This window comes from Solea solea, chromosome 5, assembly GCF_958295425.1.
Source record: "Solea solea chromosome 5, fSolSol10.1, whole genome shotgun sequence".
Classification (NCBI taxonomy): domain Eukaryota; kingdom Metazoa; phylum Chordata; class Actinopteri; order Pleuronectiformes; family Soleidae; genus Solea; species Solea solea.
The window spans coordinates 27,435,425-27,449,268 of record NC_081138.1 but is presented as its reverse complement, the minus strand read 5'-3'; the positions used below and the strand labels follow the sequence as shown (position 1 = coordinate 27,449,268).

Here is a 13,844-nt window from a genome sequence, read left to right as displayed (position 1 = left end):
TAAAGGTACAGTGCTTAAACATGTGATGGATGTGGGAAATGATAAACCCTTATAAAGGGACTGTCAATGTACAATGTAATGTTCTTGTGGACAAATTACATTAAAAATATAAACAAGGACTCATGACAGCATAGACATAATCTATGCTAACATATATTAGAATCATCCATAGTAAAAGCGAGTATTTAACTCAAAAGAAAATTAAATAATATATTTTTTATAGGTGCATTTCTCTTGTCTACACTTAGATGGCGGTAGTGCGTATTAAGTGTCGTTGCAATCATTACAACAACTCTTGCCCATAAAAAAGTGTCGGAAGGCGGAACTTCCGCTGCAGGACGCGCAGTCTGCGTTGTGATTGGCTGAAATAACTGCCTGTCGCACCAACGTCTCACAAGAGGGAATTTTTCAAATCTCGAAGAGAGCGGCGCTCCGTGTAGAGGCTTTCAACAACAACAATGTACAGGCAGGGGTGAGTACTGCGATATGTTTTATTTAAGTAATAAAATTCCCAAATTAGTCGTCAACGTGGTGAAGATTATTCGGGCATATAACGTAAAAACGCGGTGGGTTTTTAGTAAGACTCGGTAGGTAAATGCGGAGTAGCGTTAGCTTAGCTTGTAGCTAACTCAAAGCTAGTTGGCGTTGACAACAACTTTGGCGAATGAACTCTCCATAAACTTGATCTGCAACTTTATCATAAACCAGTTACATGAATAATAATAATAAAAAATGTTTTTAGAAATCCAGACGCTGGCACAATTACAGTGCAAGGTGTTCCTTCTGAGTAAGATATTCATTCGTTCAGATTTCCACAACACCTATATAGTTGCTTATTTTTAAGCCGTATTTTGTTTTTCATAATTTTTCAACAAAACTCGCAACTAGCGTTAGGCTTTACTCTGTAACCTCATAATGGCGTGAGCATGGAGACACGTTTTAAGAGAGACCCGTTCCTTTCGTTTCCATCTCTATTTATTTTTGTCTATACAGTATTCACAATATTATCATACCAATCTCCTTCAAACCATTTAATTAAAACTATGCACTTAAGCTTTAATGTCCCTACATGACGATGCTTAAAGTCAATAAAAAATATTTATGATCTTGGGGAAAATGTTGATGGCTTTGTTTGCACAGACCCTCAGACCTCAACACCTTGAGAATGAATTGAACAGTGTTCATGTGTTCCCATGCTATAGTAGACGTTTGTCGGTATAAAGGTTTCCCTTATATTTCATTGCAATGACTGGAGAAACGTGTTTCAATGTATTTTTTTAGGTTAGTATATGTAAAAGGACATGTGGGCCAGGACTGTGGTCAAAGTAGTATACGTTCTGTGTTTGACTTGACTTTGATTTTTCTTTTTTAAAATATTGTTTATATCATCACTTACAGGAAAGGCAAGACTCCTCGGAGGCATGGCCCCAAGAAGGCAACAAATACAGACAAAGATCCGGTTGGAGTAAGTAAACACCACTTTGTAAATCCTCAAACTGAAACACCATCACTGCACTATAAGAGAAGCATCCCTATTTTAAATGATGAGAAAGTTAAACTGAATTTACATTGTGCTAATGCAGTGTTTCCAACAAACGCTGCTTTTTATGATTTTAAAAATGATTCACATAAACTATGACTGGCATGCATAAAGGCTCTATGATTTTTAAATGATAAATGTATTATTTTCGATGTTTTTTTCCCCTCAGCTGTCAAATCAATTTACAGAGTTCAAACCAAAATGTCAAAAACTGAGGTAAACGAGCGTCCTAGAACACACTAGAAACATTCTGCCCTATTTGTAGGTCTGCTGCCGTATACGACCACTAGGAGCAGAAGATGAGGAATGCTGTGTTGAGATGATAAGCAGCTCCACAATTCAGCTGCATGCCCCAGATGGTCTCAAAGCCAACCGCAATGGAGAATTCAAAGAGGTAAGTGGGTTGTTTCCTAGGCTGAGCAGTAATGAGGCCATACAGACTCTCCCTCTATGTTCTTTACTGGGATTCTGAACCGGTTATTGTATACACTGATTTTACAAATGCCTAAAATTAATTACTGCCCTTACTGTTTTTGCTCCACATGCTTCTGGTAGATCAAACAAATGTAATTGTAACTGGTTTAAAACTTGGCTTTTGACTTTTAAAAGTTTTTTTCTGTGTATTTAGATGCAGTACTCATTTAAAAAGGTATTTGGCATCAAAACCACTCAAATGGAGCTGTTTGAGGAGGTTGCAAAGCCGCTGATAGAGGATCTGATTCACTGTAAGAATGGTAAGTTCAATGTCAAATTCCAGATTCACAAACACGATGCCTGGCTGCTTTCCTCATTTGTGTGATTCATGATTTTACGTGATAAAATGTGTGTGATTGTTTTGTTTCACCAATCTTAATTTAAAATGGTATGAAAACAAGATGTATAAAACATTACAGCCTGTCCCCAATCATTCTTTGGATTGTGCACAGGTCTTCTGTTTACATATGGTGTCACTGGAAGTGGTAAGACTTTCACCATGACCGGCTCACCTGGTGAAGGTGGACTCCTCCCCCGGTCTTTAGACATGGTCTTCAACAGCATCGGCCCCTTTCAGGCCAAAAGATATGTATGTCTTTCTCTCATTTGTGTATTTTATCTTTTAAAAAGTGTTCAAAAGTTTACTGGTATTTTTTGTAAATCTTCAGGTGTTTAAGCCGGATGAGAAAAATGGGATGGAGGTTCAGAATCAAGTAGATGCTCTTCTGGAGAGACAGAAGCGAGACAGTCAGCCGACACCGATACTCAAAACACCATCCTCCAGGTAGCGATTTGTCTTTTTTTTAGTAGCTTGTACAGTACTGTGGCACTATTAGCTTTGTTGTTTTTGTCTTCTGTTTGTCTGTTTAATTCTGTCCTCATTAGCATTTGGATTGGAATGATCTACAGTCAAGCTTTCAATGACTGTAACTCATAAAATATGTGTATGCAATGCTCAAGCATGTTGAGAATAAGCCTGTTATAAAATACCCTTTTCACAGCTAACATTAATTAGAATTCCAATAAGGATAGGACACACTAAATACTTGACACTTTATTTGTTATTTTAAAACAGCATACATGTTTTCTGTATTTTCTGAATGAGTTCCAATAAAGTGGTTGTAAATAATTATTTTTAGTATAGTTAAAACAACAAATCTAATGGTGGCCTAAGGCCTTTTGCACAGTACTTTATGTCTTCATGAATACTGGTAAAACTGCCCACTGATTATCATGTTATTTTCTACGTCTATTCATGTTTTGTTTATTTATTTTTTTTTAGGCACAGGCCTGACCCAGAGTTTGCAGATATGATCAGTTCAGAGGAGGCATGCAAATCTGAGAACGTGGATGAGGATTGTTGCTACAGTGTATTTGTGTCCTACATCGAGATCTATAACAACTATATCTACGACCTCCTGGAAGACACTCCATATGACCCCATCAGACCAAAGTAAGTAGTAGTGGGTTTTTTTTCTACAAGTATGTGCACTATAGTAAAAAAATGTCAGTAATAATGCAGCTGTACATGTCCCCGTTACCACCACAGTTTGAAACGTGTATATTTAGTTAATTCAGATTCTGTATATGTTTTTTGCTTTGTTTTGCTCTGATGAGACATTTAAAAAATAAAATAAAATCCTGTTTTTGTCAGGTGGCTCGGTGGAGGTACACCTGTACGGAACAATGAGTTCATGTATGTGTCCTGTACAAGAACATAATATCAGTGCTTTGCTTATTCCTAGATGTAACTTGGCTGTAGCTGACATGTCACGTAGGTCAACAGTGTATTTCCATACCAATAATCCAAAGCCATAAAAGTAGCATAGGTGTATTACAACCTTTGTGCCATTTTGGTGGCTGTTGTCTTCGGTGATTTGCCCCCTGCTTTTACCGCAGAGACTTAAACATCCCTGAATGGCTGATGCTTAAATGTGCATGCATCCCTATGTACCACCAAATGTCTTTGTTTGCATCTCATCATTGTTTTTTTAATTTGGTGTTTGACACTAACATCAAGTATTTGTCATTTTAGCTTTTGCTACTTATCCTGCTAAATCAACTCATCCTTACATTACATTGTTTGTGTATGTTTATTCTTTTTTTTTTGTGAACTCGTTTCAGACCACCACAGTCCAAGATTCTCCGTGAGGATCAGAATCACAACATGTACGTGGCTGGCTGCACAGAAGTAGAGGTCAAATCTACAGAAGAGGCTTTTGAAGTCTTTTGGAAGGGTGAGTGAAGGTTTTTGCCCTCTTATGTTTGTCTTTCTTCGTGTATGTTGCATCCAAGCAACTGTAAAATGAGCTCACATTATGCTGATTAAGTCTATCAGCTCCTCACTTCTCAGTATAGTGGTGTTTAGATCTTGTGTTGCCTGGTGACATTCCTATGCTGCACACAGCACAAGTATCCATTGCATAGTAAGAGGCATCCAAGGTTTTGCTCTGTCCATGCAGACACTATTTGGTGTACAGTGGGACAGTTTTCAGCTTCAGTTTTCAGGCGCCACCATAAGCATTATTATATACTGTAATCAAATGCATTGTTTATTTGCCCTCTACTCTTACTTCACACACTAAATGTATGACCTACTATCTACAGGGCAAAAGAAAAGGAGGATAGCCAATACGGAACTCAACCGCGAATCCAGTCGCTCCCACAGTGTATTCACAATAAAGTTGGCCCAAGCGCCACTTGATGCTGATGGAGACCACATTCTACAGGTGACGTGCAGCTCCAAATTTACACACAAATACAGAGAGTTTTTTTTAGTGATGCTAACGGTGTGGTGTTGAAATACAGGACAAGAGTCAGGTGAACGTGAGCCAGCTGTGTCTGGTTGACTTGGCAGGCAGTGAACGCACCAGTAGAACCAGAGCAGAGGGAAGCCGCCTCCGTGAAGCAGGTCAGTTAATTTCTTCCTGGTGGATTTGTCTTCAAACTCAGTTGGACCCTTTCTTCAAGTATCTGGATCTTCTGTTTTATACGTATATAGTAGTGGTGGTAGTTTATCTCTGATGGCTCATTTTATATCTCATTCACAGGTAATATCAACCAGTCTTTGATGACACTGCGCACCTGTATGGAAGTCCTGCGTGAAAACCAAATGTATGGAACTAATAAGGTTTGTGTTTCATCAGTGTGTCATTGTTCATAAGTTGTTTGATTTCTTTGTAAGGTGTGTATATATATATTAGTTAGTTAGTAATTTCATGGTAGGGTTCACATAATCTGTATTTTCTTCCAGATGGTTCCATACAGAGACTCTAAAATTACACACCTGTTCAAAAACTACTTTGATGGTGAAGGAAAAGTCCGGATGATCGTGTGCGTCAACCCAAAGGCAGATGATTATGAAGAAACTATTGTAAGACTTTGCCTTTGTTTTGCATGGTTCGAACTTCCACAAAGCATTATTGCAAATTTTGGCTTGTTTGACTTTTCAAAAAAAACAACACAACAGGAAAAATCCTTCTAATAGCATTCCGTTGTTTGTGCTACAGCTGGTGATGCGCTTTGCAGAGATGACCCAGGAGGTGGAGGTGGCGCGACCAGTTGACCGGCCGATCTGCTTCCTTGCTGCCGGTCGCCGCCACAGAAACCAGGCCTTCAGAGATGAGTTGTCGCGTCGACTGGATGATCGTGGAGGTCCCACTTATTCTGGTACATTACGCTCCAGTCTGCACTTCTTGTCTCATTGTCATGCTCTATTCTGACTTTAAGATCATTATCTTTTCATCATGTATGCTAATAATTCTACATAAACACGTCCTTGTCTTATTCACATAGTAGATGATCCAGTTCTGCTGAATCAGCTCATAGAAAGCCTTCCAGTGCTGCCTCCATGTGAGCTGGTGGACCCAGCTGATGATCAGACGCTGCCCCGCCTCATTGAAGTGCTGGAAACGAGGCTACGTATACGTCAGATGATGACAGAGCAGTTCAACAAAACTGGTACGGGCTTATGTTCTTAACCACCAAGAGCCTGATTCTAGGCAGAAATTATTGAAATTACTCAGTACAAATATCATGGTTGTAGACTAGTTGCATATTTTTTTTTTTTTGTCTCATTCCTGAGAGCATGAAAGCTTGTCTGCACAGAAAAACAGTGACATAATGAAGTGGTTTGCACTTTCAAGCTAACATCAATGTGTTTTCTCCTCCAGCGAATACATTGAAGTCTATGCTTCAACAATTTGACGGTCAGCTCAGTGCAAAGGATACATTCCTGCACGACCAACAAAGCAAATTGGGTGAGAAAGACAGAGTCATTGTCAGCCAGAAGACGGAGATCGAGCGGTTGGAGAAGAAATCCAAAACTCTGGAATACAAGGTGCCGTCTCCTCTGCCAAGAAAACTTGTGCACTTCTCTTCATTTGCTTTGCAGCAATTTAAATATACTCACTTGTTTGAATGTGCTGTACCATTTCAGATTGACATCCTGCAAAAGACAACGGATGTGTATGAGCAGGACAAGCGCTCACTTCAGCAGGAGCTAGAGACCCGGGAGCAAAGGCTACTGAGAGAGCTCTCGGAGAAGAAGCGCATGGAGCAGCGTATGCAGGGCATGGTGACGGATGCCAGACACAAGTGGGAGAAAGAGTGTGTAAGTGGCCGTATTCACTGCAGTCCTGCAACTTCTTCATCGGTCGTGTCAAGTTTCATTCATCACGTCATTCAGTTTTTTGTACAGTGAAAAATCATACCAAATTTTGACATGACACCAAAAGACTAGTCTTTTTCTGTATGAATGATTTCATACTGCATTCCCACTGGTTTAAAAAGCTTTATAAACTGTTTAATTGGGTTTTTGGCCTGTGGTTATGTGCGTAATCAGCATCCGGTTGGTTCATGATGTCAAGGTTCACATTGGGGGGCCAACAAAAACACCACAGGGCAGAAAAATCAGTGGCATTGAATATGGTTTTAACTCCCTTATCTTAGTGTGAAAGATTTAATTTTAATTTAGTTGTTTGATACTACATGTGAGACTAGATTCATATGTAGCCTTTAACGAAGTTAATTAGAGCTAAGCTACTTCAGGTAATCAATTATTAATTAATATGTAATGCATTATTTTAGGATATTGTAATACAGGATTAAAAAATCAATTTCTTTTTCTTTTTTTTCAAATTAGGAAAGGCGAGTGAATGCTAAGCAGCTTGAGATGCAGAACAAGTTGTGGGTTAAGGATGAAAAGTTGAAGCAGCTTAAGGCCATAGTGACGGAGAGCAGCAGCAACAGCGGAGGCGGCTGTGCAGCAGAGCGTCCGGAGAGGCCGTCTAGAGAAAGAGACCGAAACATGCCCCAGAAGAGATCTGCGTCACCATCACCAATTCCTGTGAGTTATTTATTTATTTCTTTATTTAACCACTCTACATCTGTATAATCTCCTTTTTTTTTTAAGTTTTACGTGGTGGAAATTTTGCATGCTTGTAATAATTCTGATTATTATGTGATCATCTTAAACCTCTGAGGATGCTCCTGAAATTATACGTTTATCCTGTCATGCATTTGTGTCACTCTGGAGCCACTGCTAACCTCCACAATGCTTGGCCCAATTTCCTCATCACTTTCAGGACTTAACTCCATCCCACCAATATTCAACCAGTGTTAGGGCAGTTCAGGACCCATACCCCACCTCTTCCTCCGACACTTCCTCTTCAGTTTACCGCTCAGTGGCCTCCTGCATCACAGACTGGGAGCAGAAGTTCCCTGTAGACTCAGACAGCCAGGTTAGACACCCACAGACTCCACAGTACAACAGCCGGACTCCCGCTCCATACCACGGCACCAGCAGTGTGGGTCGCAGGAGAGGCATGCGATGGGCCCCAGACACTGAGGCCCCTGCTACGACTCTTGTCTATGGGCTAGACCTAGAAGCAGGCTCAAGGGTTAGTGTTGTAGACCCGAGATCTCATTAAGAGTATGTAATGTTTTAAGCCTGGTCTTGGTGTAGAAGTTCACCTGCACTGTTGCCAATAGATGACCGCTTGTGTAGAAATGCATCAAGTAGTAACGCTGCTTTCGTGTAATTTAGTTTACGTCCTGTCTCGAGGAAACTAGTTTGTCATGCTTGTAAATCCTCTTGCATCATAAGCTCTTTGAGCAGTTCATCACGCCTGCAGTTTTCTCTGCTGTTTGTCACTGGCTGCTTTCTACTACTTTTTTTCCCCTTGTGCCATGTTTGTCACATATATTTCACCAGTACTAATAAAACGAGGACAGTAATAGCTCTTTTTTGAAAATGAATAGCATATGATAAATCAGGGGTGTGCAAAGTTGCACTATATTCAGAAGAACTTGAGAAGAAAAGACAGAAGATAACACAGGAGTTCATACAAAGAGCTGCAATGTTACTTCAACAAGTGGAATAATGATTTACAAAAGGCCACTAAGCTGTCTCATTTAGGGCTGCAATCAAACTAAACTGTCAACTATTTTCATAATGGATTAATATGTATATTTTTCTTTGTATTATTAAGAAGCCAGAAGTGAAATAGTTTTGGCTTTGGTGCCTATATCGGTCATACATTTTAGTACAACCTCTATTGCTCATTGAATTAATGGGCCAGAGTTTGTAATTGCATGGCTAAACAAACGGTACCATCCTACCAAACCTAAAACCACGTCTGTTGTCTAAAAGCAATTTCACTAAGATTCACTATTTATTACATTTCAGCATTTTACTTCTATGCCCATATGTTTGTTTATAAGCAGAACCTGTTTGCACTGGTGTGCTCTTTGCAAGTTTCCCATGTTAACTGAAAAAAATCAAACTTCAGACTCGGTGTATGTAATACTGGCGCCCGGTAATAAATGCATGCATTGAGCATTGGCTGTCAGCCTTTTAGGCACAGTAACATGTTAGAAGGGACAGGAAAAAACAGTAGTTTCATACTCGGTATGTGATTATTTTAAAATGTAACTATTCCAAAATGTAGAAAATAAAGCCCTGTCCCTGTTCTCTAGAGATTATTAGAAAAGTATTGGTGAGGAGAAGTTTTAACTTGGTTTGTATGTCAACAGTGATTTTAATCATGAACCCTTGAAGCTAAACATCCACACACTTTAATTCAAGAAAAAACTTGCTGGTTACTTTCTACTTCCCCTTTTTTGTTGTAAAATGTTGCCGAGCATGTTGTTTGCTTCATCATTGCTTTATCACACTGTACATCTCCTTTTCTGCATGTGGCTTTTTCTTCCTTAACCCACCCCTTACTCTATTTTCACACTGCTTTGCATGCTTGCTCTCATTTGACTCCACTGCTATGTTACGTAGTTAGGAGTTTTAGATGTTTTGGAAAAAATATATTGCTGGAAAACAAAAGTTGGTGGGGAGTTTAAATATTTTCCTCTCTGATTTCCAGTAATACATTTATTTTCAAAACACACCCTCTCTAATATTAACCATCTAATCAACCCTCCTCCCACTAACCCTGATAATCTTTTAAATGATCACTGACGGTGTGAATTGTGAATAACTGTGTCTGTTTCTTTCACTCTGGGATCACCAGACTGCTCTCCCAGTTCATCCAATGCACAGGCGCTCACACTCTGCGGGTGGGGAGAAATGGGTAGACCACAAACCGGCTTGTAATTTGGACCTAGACACTGTCATGCAGCCAATCATACCCAATGCAATCAAAGTGTCGACCCCCAACGAGAAAGCTCTGTCTAAGTGCAACATGTATGTGCTCAGACATCAAGAGCTTGCCTCTGATGGGGAAATCGAGACCAAACTGATCAAGGTAAAATGACATATAATTGATTATATTTAGAGTTTTGTTTTTATATCTTGCTCCAATCTGACTTGAATCACATTGTGTTTTTAATTAACACTGGGTTCCTGTGTGTAGACGACGTTTGATTCTGAACATGTTACTTCCTGCATTCTCATGATTTTACGCATCAACAGGGTAATGTGTTTAAGACGCGGGCTGGAGGACAAGCTGTACAGTTTACTGACATTGAGACACTAAGACAAGAATGTGCAGCAGGTCCAAGGTACAGTATTTAACCCATGCACTGCAGGTTCCCATCGTTTGCTTTAAAACTGTTCTTGCATTGTCTTCCCCCTGTATTTGTGTTTTGTTCTTGTTTTATTGAATGAAAAATAAAGTAAAAAAAAAAAAACATTTTTGCACAAAAACCACAGGATCAAATATTGACTTGTTAAAATGTAATACTAATTGTATTATTTATTATTCACACACAAAGAGTACACCAAGAGAAAGATCTAAACTTGAGTTCTTTGTCCCTCCCTCTGTAATTAAAAGGTGTATTAAGCCTACTGTGTTCAGTGAAAGTTGAAGTTGGGTCAATCATTTTCTTGTTTTGTCGAGAAAAACTCACAAAAATCCATTTTTTTTCAGTCGTAAGAGGCGATCAGGGTCTGCAGAAGGACCGGTTCAACAAGAGGACGTCGAGAACCGAGTAAGATCTTCATTTTACAACAAGAATATAAAGTTACACTGGGCTGTTCTTTTCTTTAAAGTGACCTTACTGTAAAACTGTCTCAAGTACCATTCATTATTATTTTGTTTAATATGAATTGGATACTTGGGTTGTACGTGCACCTAATGCATGTCTGTGCTTTTTCAATCTTTTCTTCCAATTAGCCTCCAGTGGCAGGCACAAGTTTGAGCTATATCCATCAAAAGTAAGTACAGCAAACAAAAGCATGCGTATGAGGCGTTTACTGTACTGGATTTTAAATGAGATGACTAATATAATTCTGGACTTGTTGTCTCTTTCAGACGCAGAAAGCCTTGAGTCATTTGAAGGGACTTTTTTTTTGTTTTCTTGACAAAAATGCAGTGTGTTGTGTGACTGCTGGAACAGTGAAGGCTCCTCCGTCTAAATCTATGCATCTTTTTTTTAAATAGTTGAATAATTTTTTCTATCATCTCTTATGACAAGTGAGTAGGTTGCAATTACATTTTAATCCTAGCCGACAAGACGTTGATTTAAATGGTGTTTGGAATGCTTGAATTATTGCTTCATAAAGACATGGACACTGAGTGTAATGTGATAAATTTAAAAATGTGTTATTTAATCTGTCACTACATGTTTTTTTTTATATATATATACACCTGGCCAAAGATTAGAATAAATGAGCTTATGAACAATAGCTTCTTTTTTTGCTTTATAGTGTCATTGCTGGCTTTATTTAGTAGGTGTAACAGAACATATGGCCGGTTACGACAAGTAGAGAATGGCACACTTGGTTTTCCAGTGTGTTAAGATGCAGCTGTAGTAGTTTTGCTTAAATCAGTCTCTTAGCGTTTATGAAACAGTAACATGAAGCTTTTTTCTGCTGTTTATTAAAACAACTCCTGAGATGTGTATCAGATTGCTATTTTTGGTGGCATTAAATGTATCTGAACACTGTGATTTGCTGTAATGATTTCTTGATCTAAAATCTATCTAGTAGGATGTATACCTGAAATATGTAAAAATGCAGACTTTGCCGTTTTAAAATGACGATTACAGTCCCAACTCCTCCTGCGAGGATGTTTGCAAAAGCGAAAACTAGCTGCACTTAAACCCAGCATTGAAACTGTGTTAATCCACACAATAAGTCTGTTTTATTTTTTATAAAAAACCTGTTTTGTTTGGATAATTTCTTGTAAACTTCAGCAACAGGAGGTGTGTCTGCTCCTAGTACCAGCGGAGAATTATAGTGAGGACGTATAAGTGACAAGGAAAAATATTCTCCACTATTGTAAGAGAAAGAGAGTGAGACCTTGACTGATGCTCTTTTGCTGATCTTTTTCAGTTTGAGTCCAGAAAAAGATTGACTGCATTTGTCTTCAAATTCCTCTGTTTTCACCCACCCACACTTTTCCATAAACTCCCAATAGAGACTCAGATTTCTCTTCTTTTTTATTTTTCTCCTCTCACTGAGACCTTTTTTTTTTTTTTAGTTCAATATTTCATTTCTGACCCATAGCTGCAGCTTGTCTTGTTTGACTGCTGCTGGCATCTCGGGTGTTGAAGTGCTCTGAGCTGTGATACTGAGTGGGTGGTGCAAACAGGTCAAAACTCATAAACAAACATTTGTGCAGTAAATTGCATTTGAATCTTAAATCTGTGTATAAAATGTCCATATCATCTGATATGCTGAAACCGGGATTTGAAACGGGAACTGTTTTGTACAGAAATGTATAATTTCACTTTCATTTTGTTAGTATGTATTAAGTTGTAAAGAAAGGAGCACTACTCATTAAACACAAATAGTAATTCACAAAGTGAACAGTAGGTGGCAGTGAATACCTTCTCTGTTTTTTTTTTTTTTTTTTAGAAAATCCATAATATTCCCAATAGTGGATTCCTGAGAAACTGAATCTACTTCAAATATTTAATTATAACAATATTAAGGATTTAAATTGTCTTGAGAATAAATCTAATGTAAAATCAGAAGCAACATAAGAAGACTGCTGCGGAAATTGTGATGATTGTGTGCATTAATGGAGGTTTAATGCTGCTCATTCTGCTGCTGATTCTTTCTCCATGCACTTATGCCACATTCATGTCATTTCACAGTGAATGCCTGTGAGAAGCGGCATGATGATGATGAGCCGTCATTAATGTCTCCTCAAGATTCAAATTGCCATATTTTCACTTCACACTAAATGAGGCCGTGTGGTAATGGCAAACGTGCACTTAGCAAAAATTCATGAGCACATAATACCTCGGAATTATGAATAATGAATACCTAAAGGTCCACTTTTCACACGAGGGCTTTATTGGCCCTAAGTGTGTTTGTGGATGCAGTTTGACACGTTGACAGTTGCCTTCAGTGTGAACAGTTAAGCAGGTGAAATGGCCTCAATATGAGGAAAAACAATAGTCGACAACATATAATGTGCATTTGAATATGATTCTGTCAACTGTAAACAAACATAGTGCAGGGGCGAGGATGGGCTTTGGCTTTTCTGCAAGGAATATTGAGGTATTATGGGATGGTAATAGAGTATATCTGTAAATTAGACCAGGGCTTACTGTGTACTATTATGATGCAGTTTATGTTAATAAAACTCCCCTGTTTTGTCCTAATATTACGAACATACCAAATTAACATATTCAATCCTCATTTTAACTAATAAACCTGTATACTAAGTATTAATATATCGTCATATTTCTTGGTTTAAGAATTTATCATATGGCAATATTATTGGCATTGAATTTGAATTGTATTTAAGGCTCTGGCCGCTAGGTGGCAGTAGTCTCTGGCCATTGGACACTCCCCATTGTTCCACTCTTTTCACTGAGGGTATTTTGGTGTAGAAGGGACAGATGGTGTATGCACATAACATTTTGTGGTATAGTATCATCACACCTATTTTGGGTTATGTATCATATCACCAGCTTGTTGCAGCCCCACTCTTTACAGCTGCTTAATAATTCAAAAAAGGCCTTAATCTTCCCCTTACAGATACATTTATTCTATTCTCAGCAAAAAGTGGCCAAAGTTGGTTAGTCATCTGGTCTTTAAGTAGCAGCTGGAGGTGATGGGAAGGTGGGAAACAGGCATCAGCCTGTATCAGTGCTTACATATTTAACATGCCTGTGAAAATATTGACCCTTCCTCTCTCCCTTCACTGCTTGTTTAACTAGCCGGCCTTTAAGCAGCGTCACAGCAAATACCACATGAAAGCGCTGCTTTACTAAAAGGCTCCTTTGACTCGTACACTCGCTAATGGCTGCTTAAACACACTGGCTTTTTCTTTTTTTTAACTGTTGTGGACTTTGTGTTTCCTGTGGTACAAATTCATTAGCTCGGTCACCTTTGATGATATAATGTTGATACTGGGAATTC

General features: G+C 38.7%; 1 protein-coding gene across 8 annotated transcripts; it reads left to right on the top strand.

Annotated features, from left to right (window-relative positions):
• The first annotated feature begins 364 nt into the window (after positions 1-364).
• On the top strand, positions 365-11,416 carry LOC131459304 (kinesin-like protein KIF23). 8 transcript variants are annotated; one of them, XM_058628940.1, is made up of 24 exons: positions 365-472; positions 1,399-1,465; positions 1,806-1,934; positions 2,169-2,274; positions 2,467-2,603; positions 2,683-2,798; positions 3,297-3,467; positions 3,669-3,710; positions 4,139-4,251; positions 4,622-4,743; positions 4,823-4,925; positions 5,065-5,144; positions 5,268-5,387; positions 5,524-5,683; positions 5,813-5,974; positions 6,187-6,353; positions 6,453-6,626; positions 7,158-7,361; positions 7,600-7,914; positions 9,538-9,771; positions 9,939-10,027; positions 10,396-10,456; positions 10,642-10,682; positions 10,780-11,416. In XM_058628940.1, the coding sequence occupies exons 1-24, from the start codon at positions 459-461 to the stop codon at positions 10,793-10,795; spliced, it is 2,943 nt and encodes a 980-aa protein (XP_058484923.1). In that variant the 5' UTR covers positions 365-458; the 3' UTR covers positions 10,796-11,416. The 8 variants fall into 8 exon arrangements, with proteins under 8 accessions (XP_058484923.1, XP_058484922.1, XP_058484925.1 ...); XM_058628939.1 differs by having other exon boundaries at positions 366-472; positions 5,810-5,974; XM_058628942.1 differs by lacking the exon at positions 3,669-3,710 and having other exon boundaries at positions 366-472.
• Positions 11,417-13,844: the final 2,428 nt, after the last annotated feature.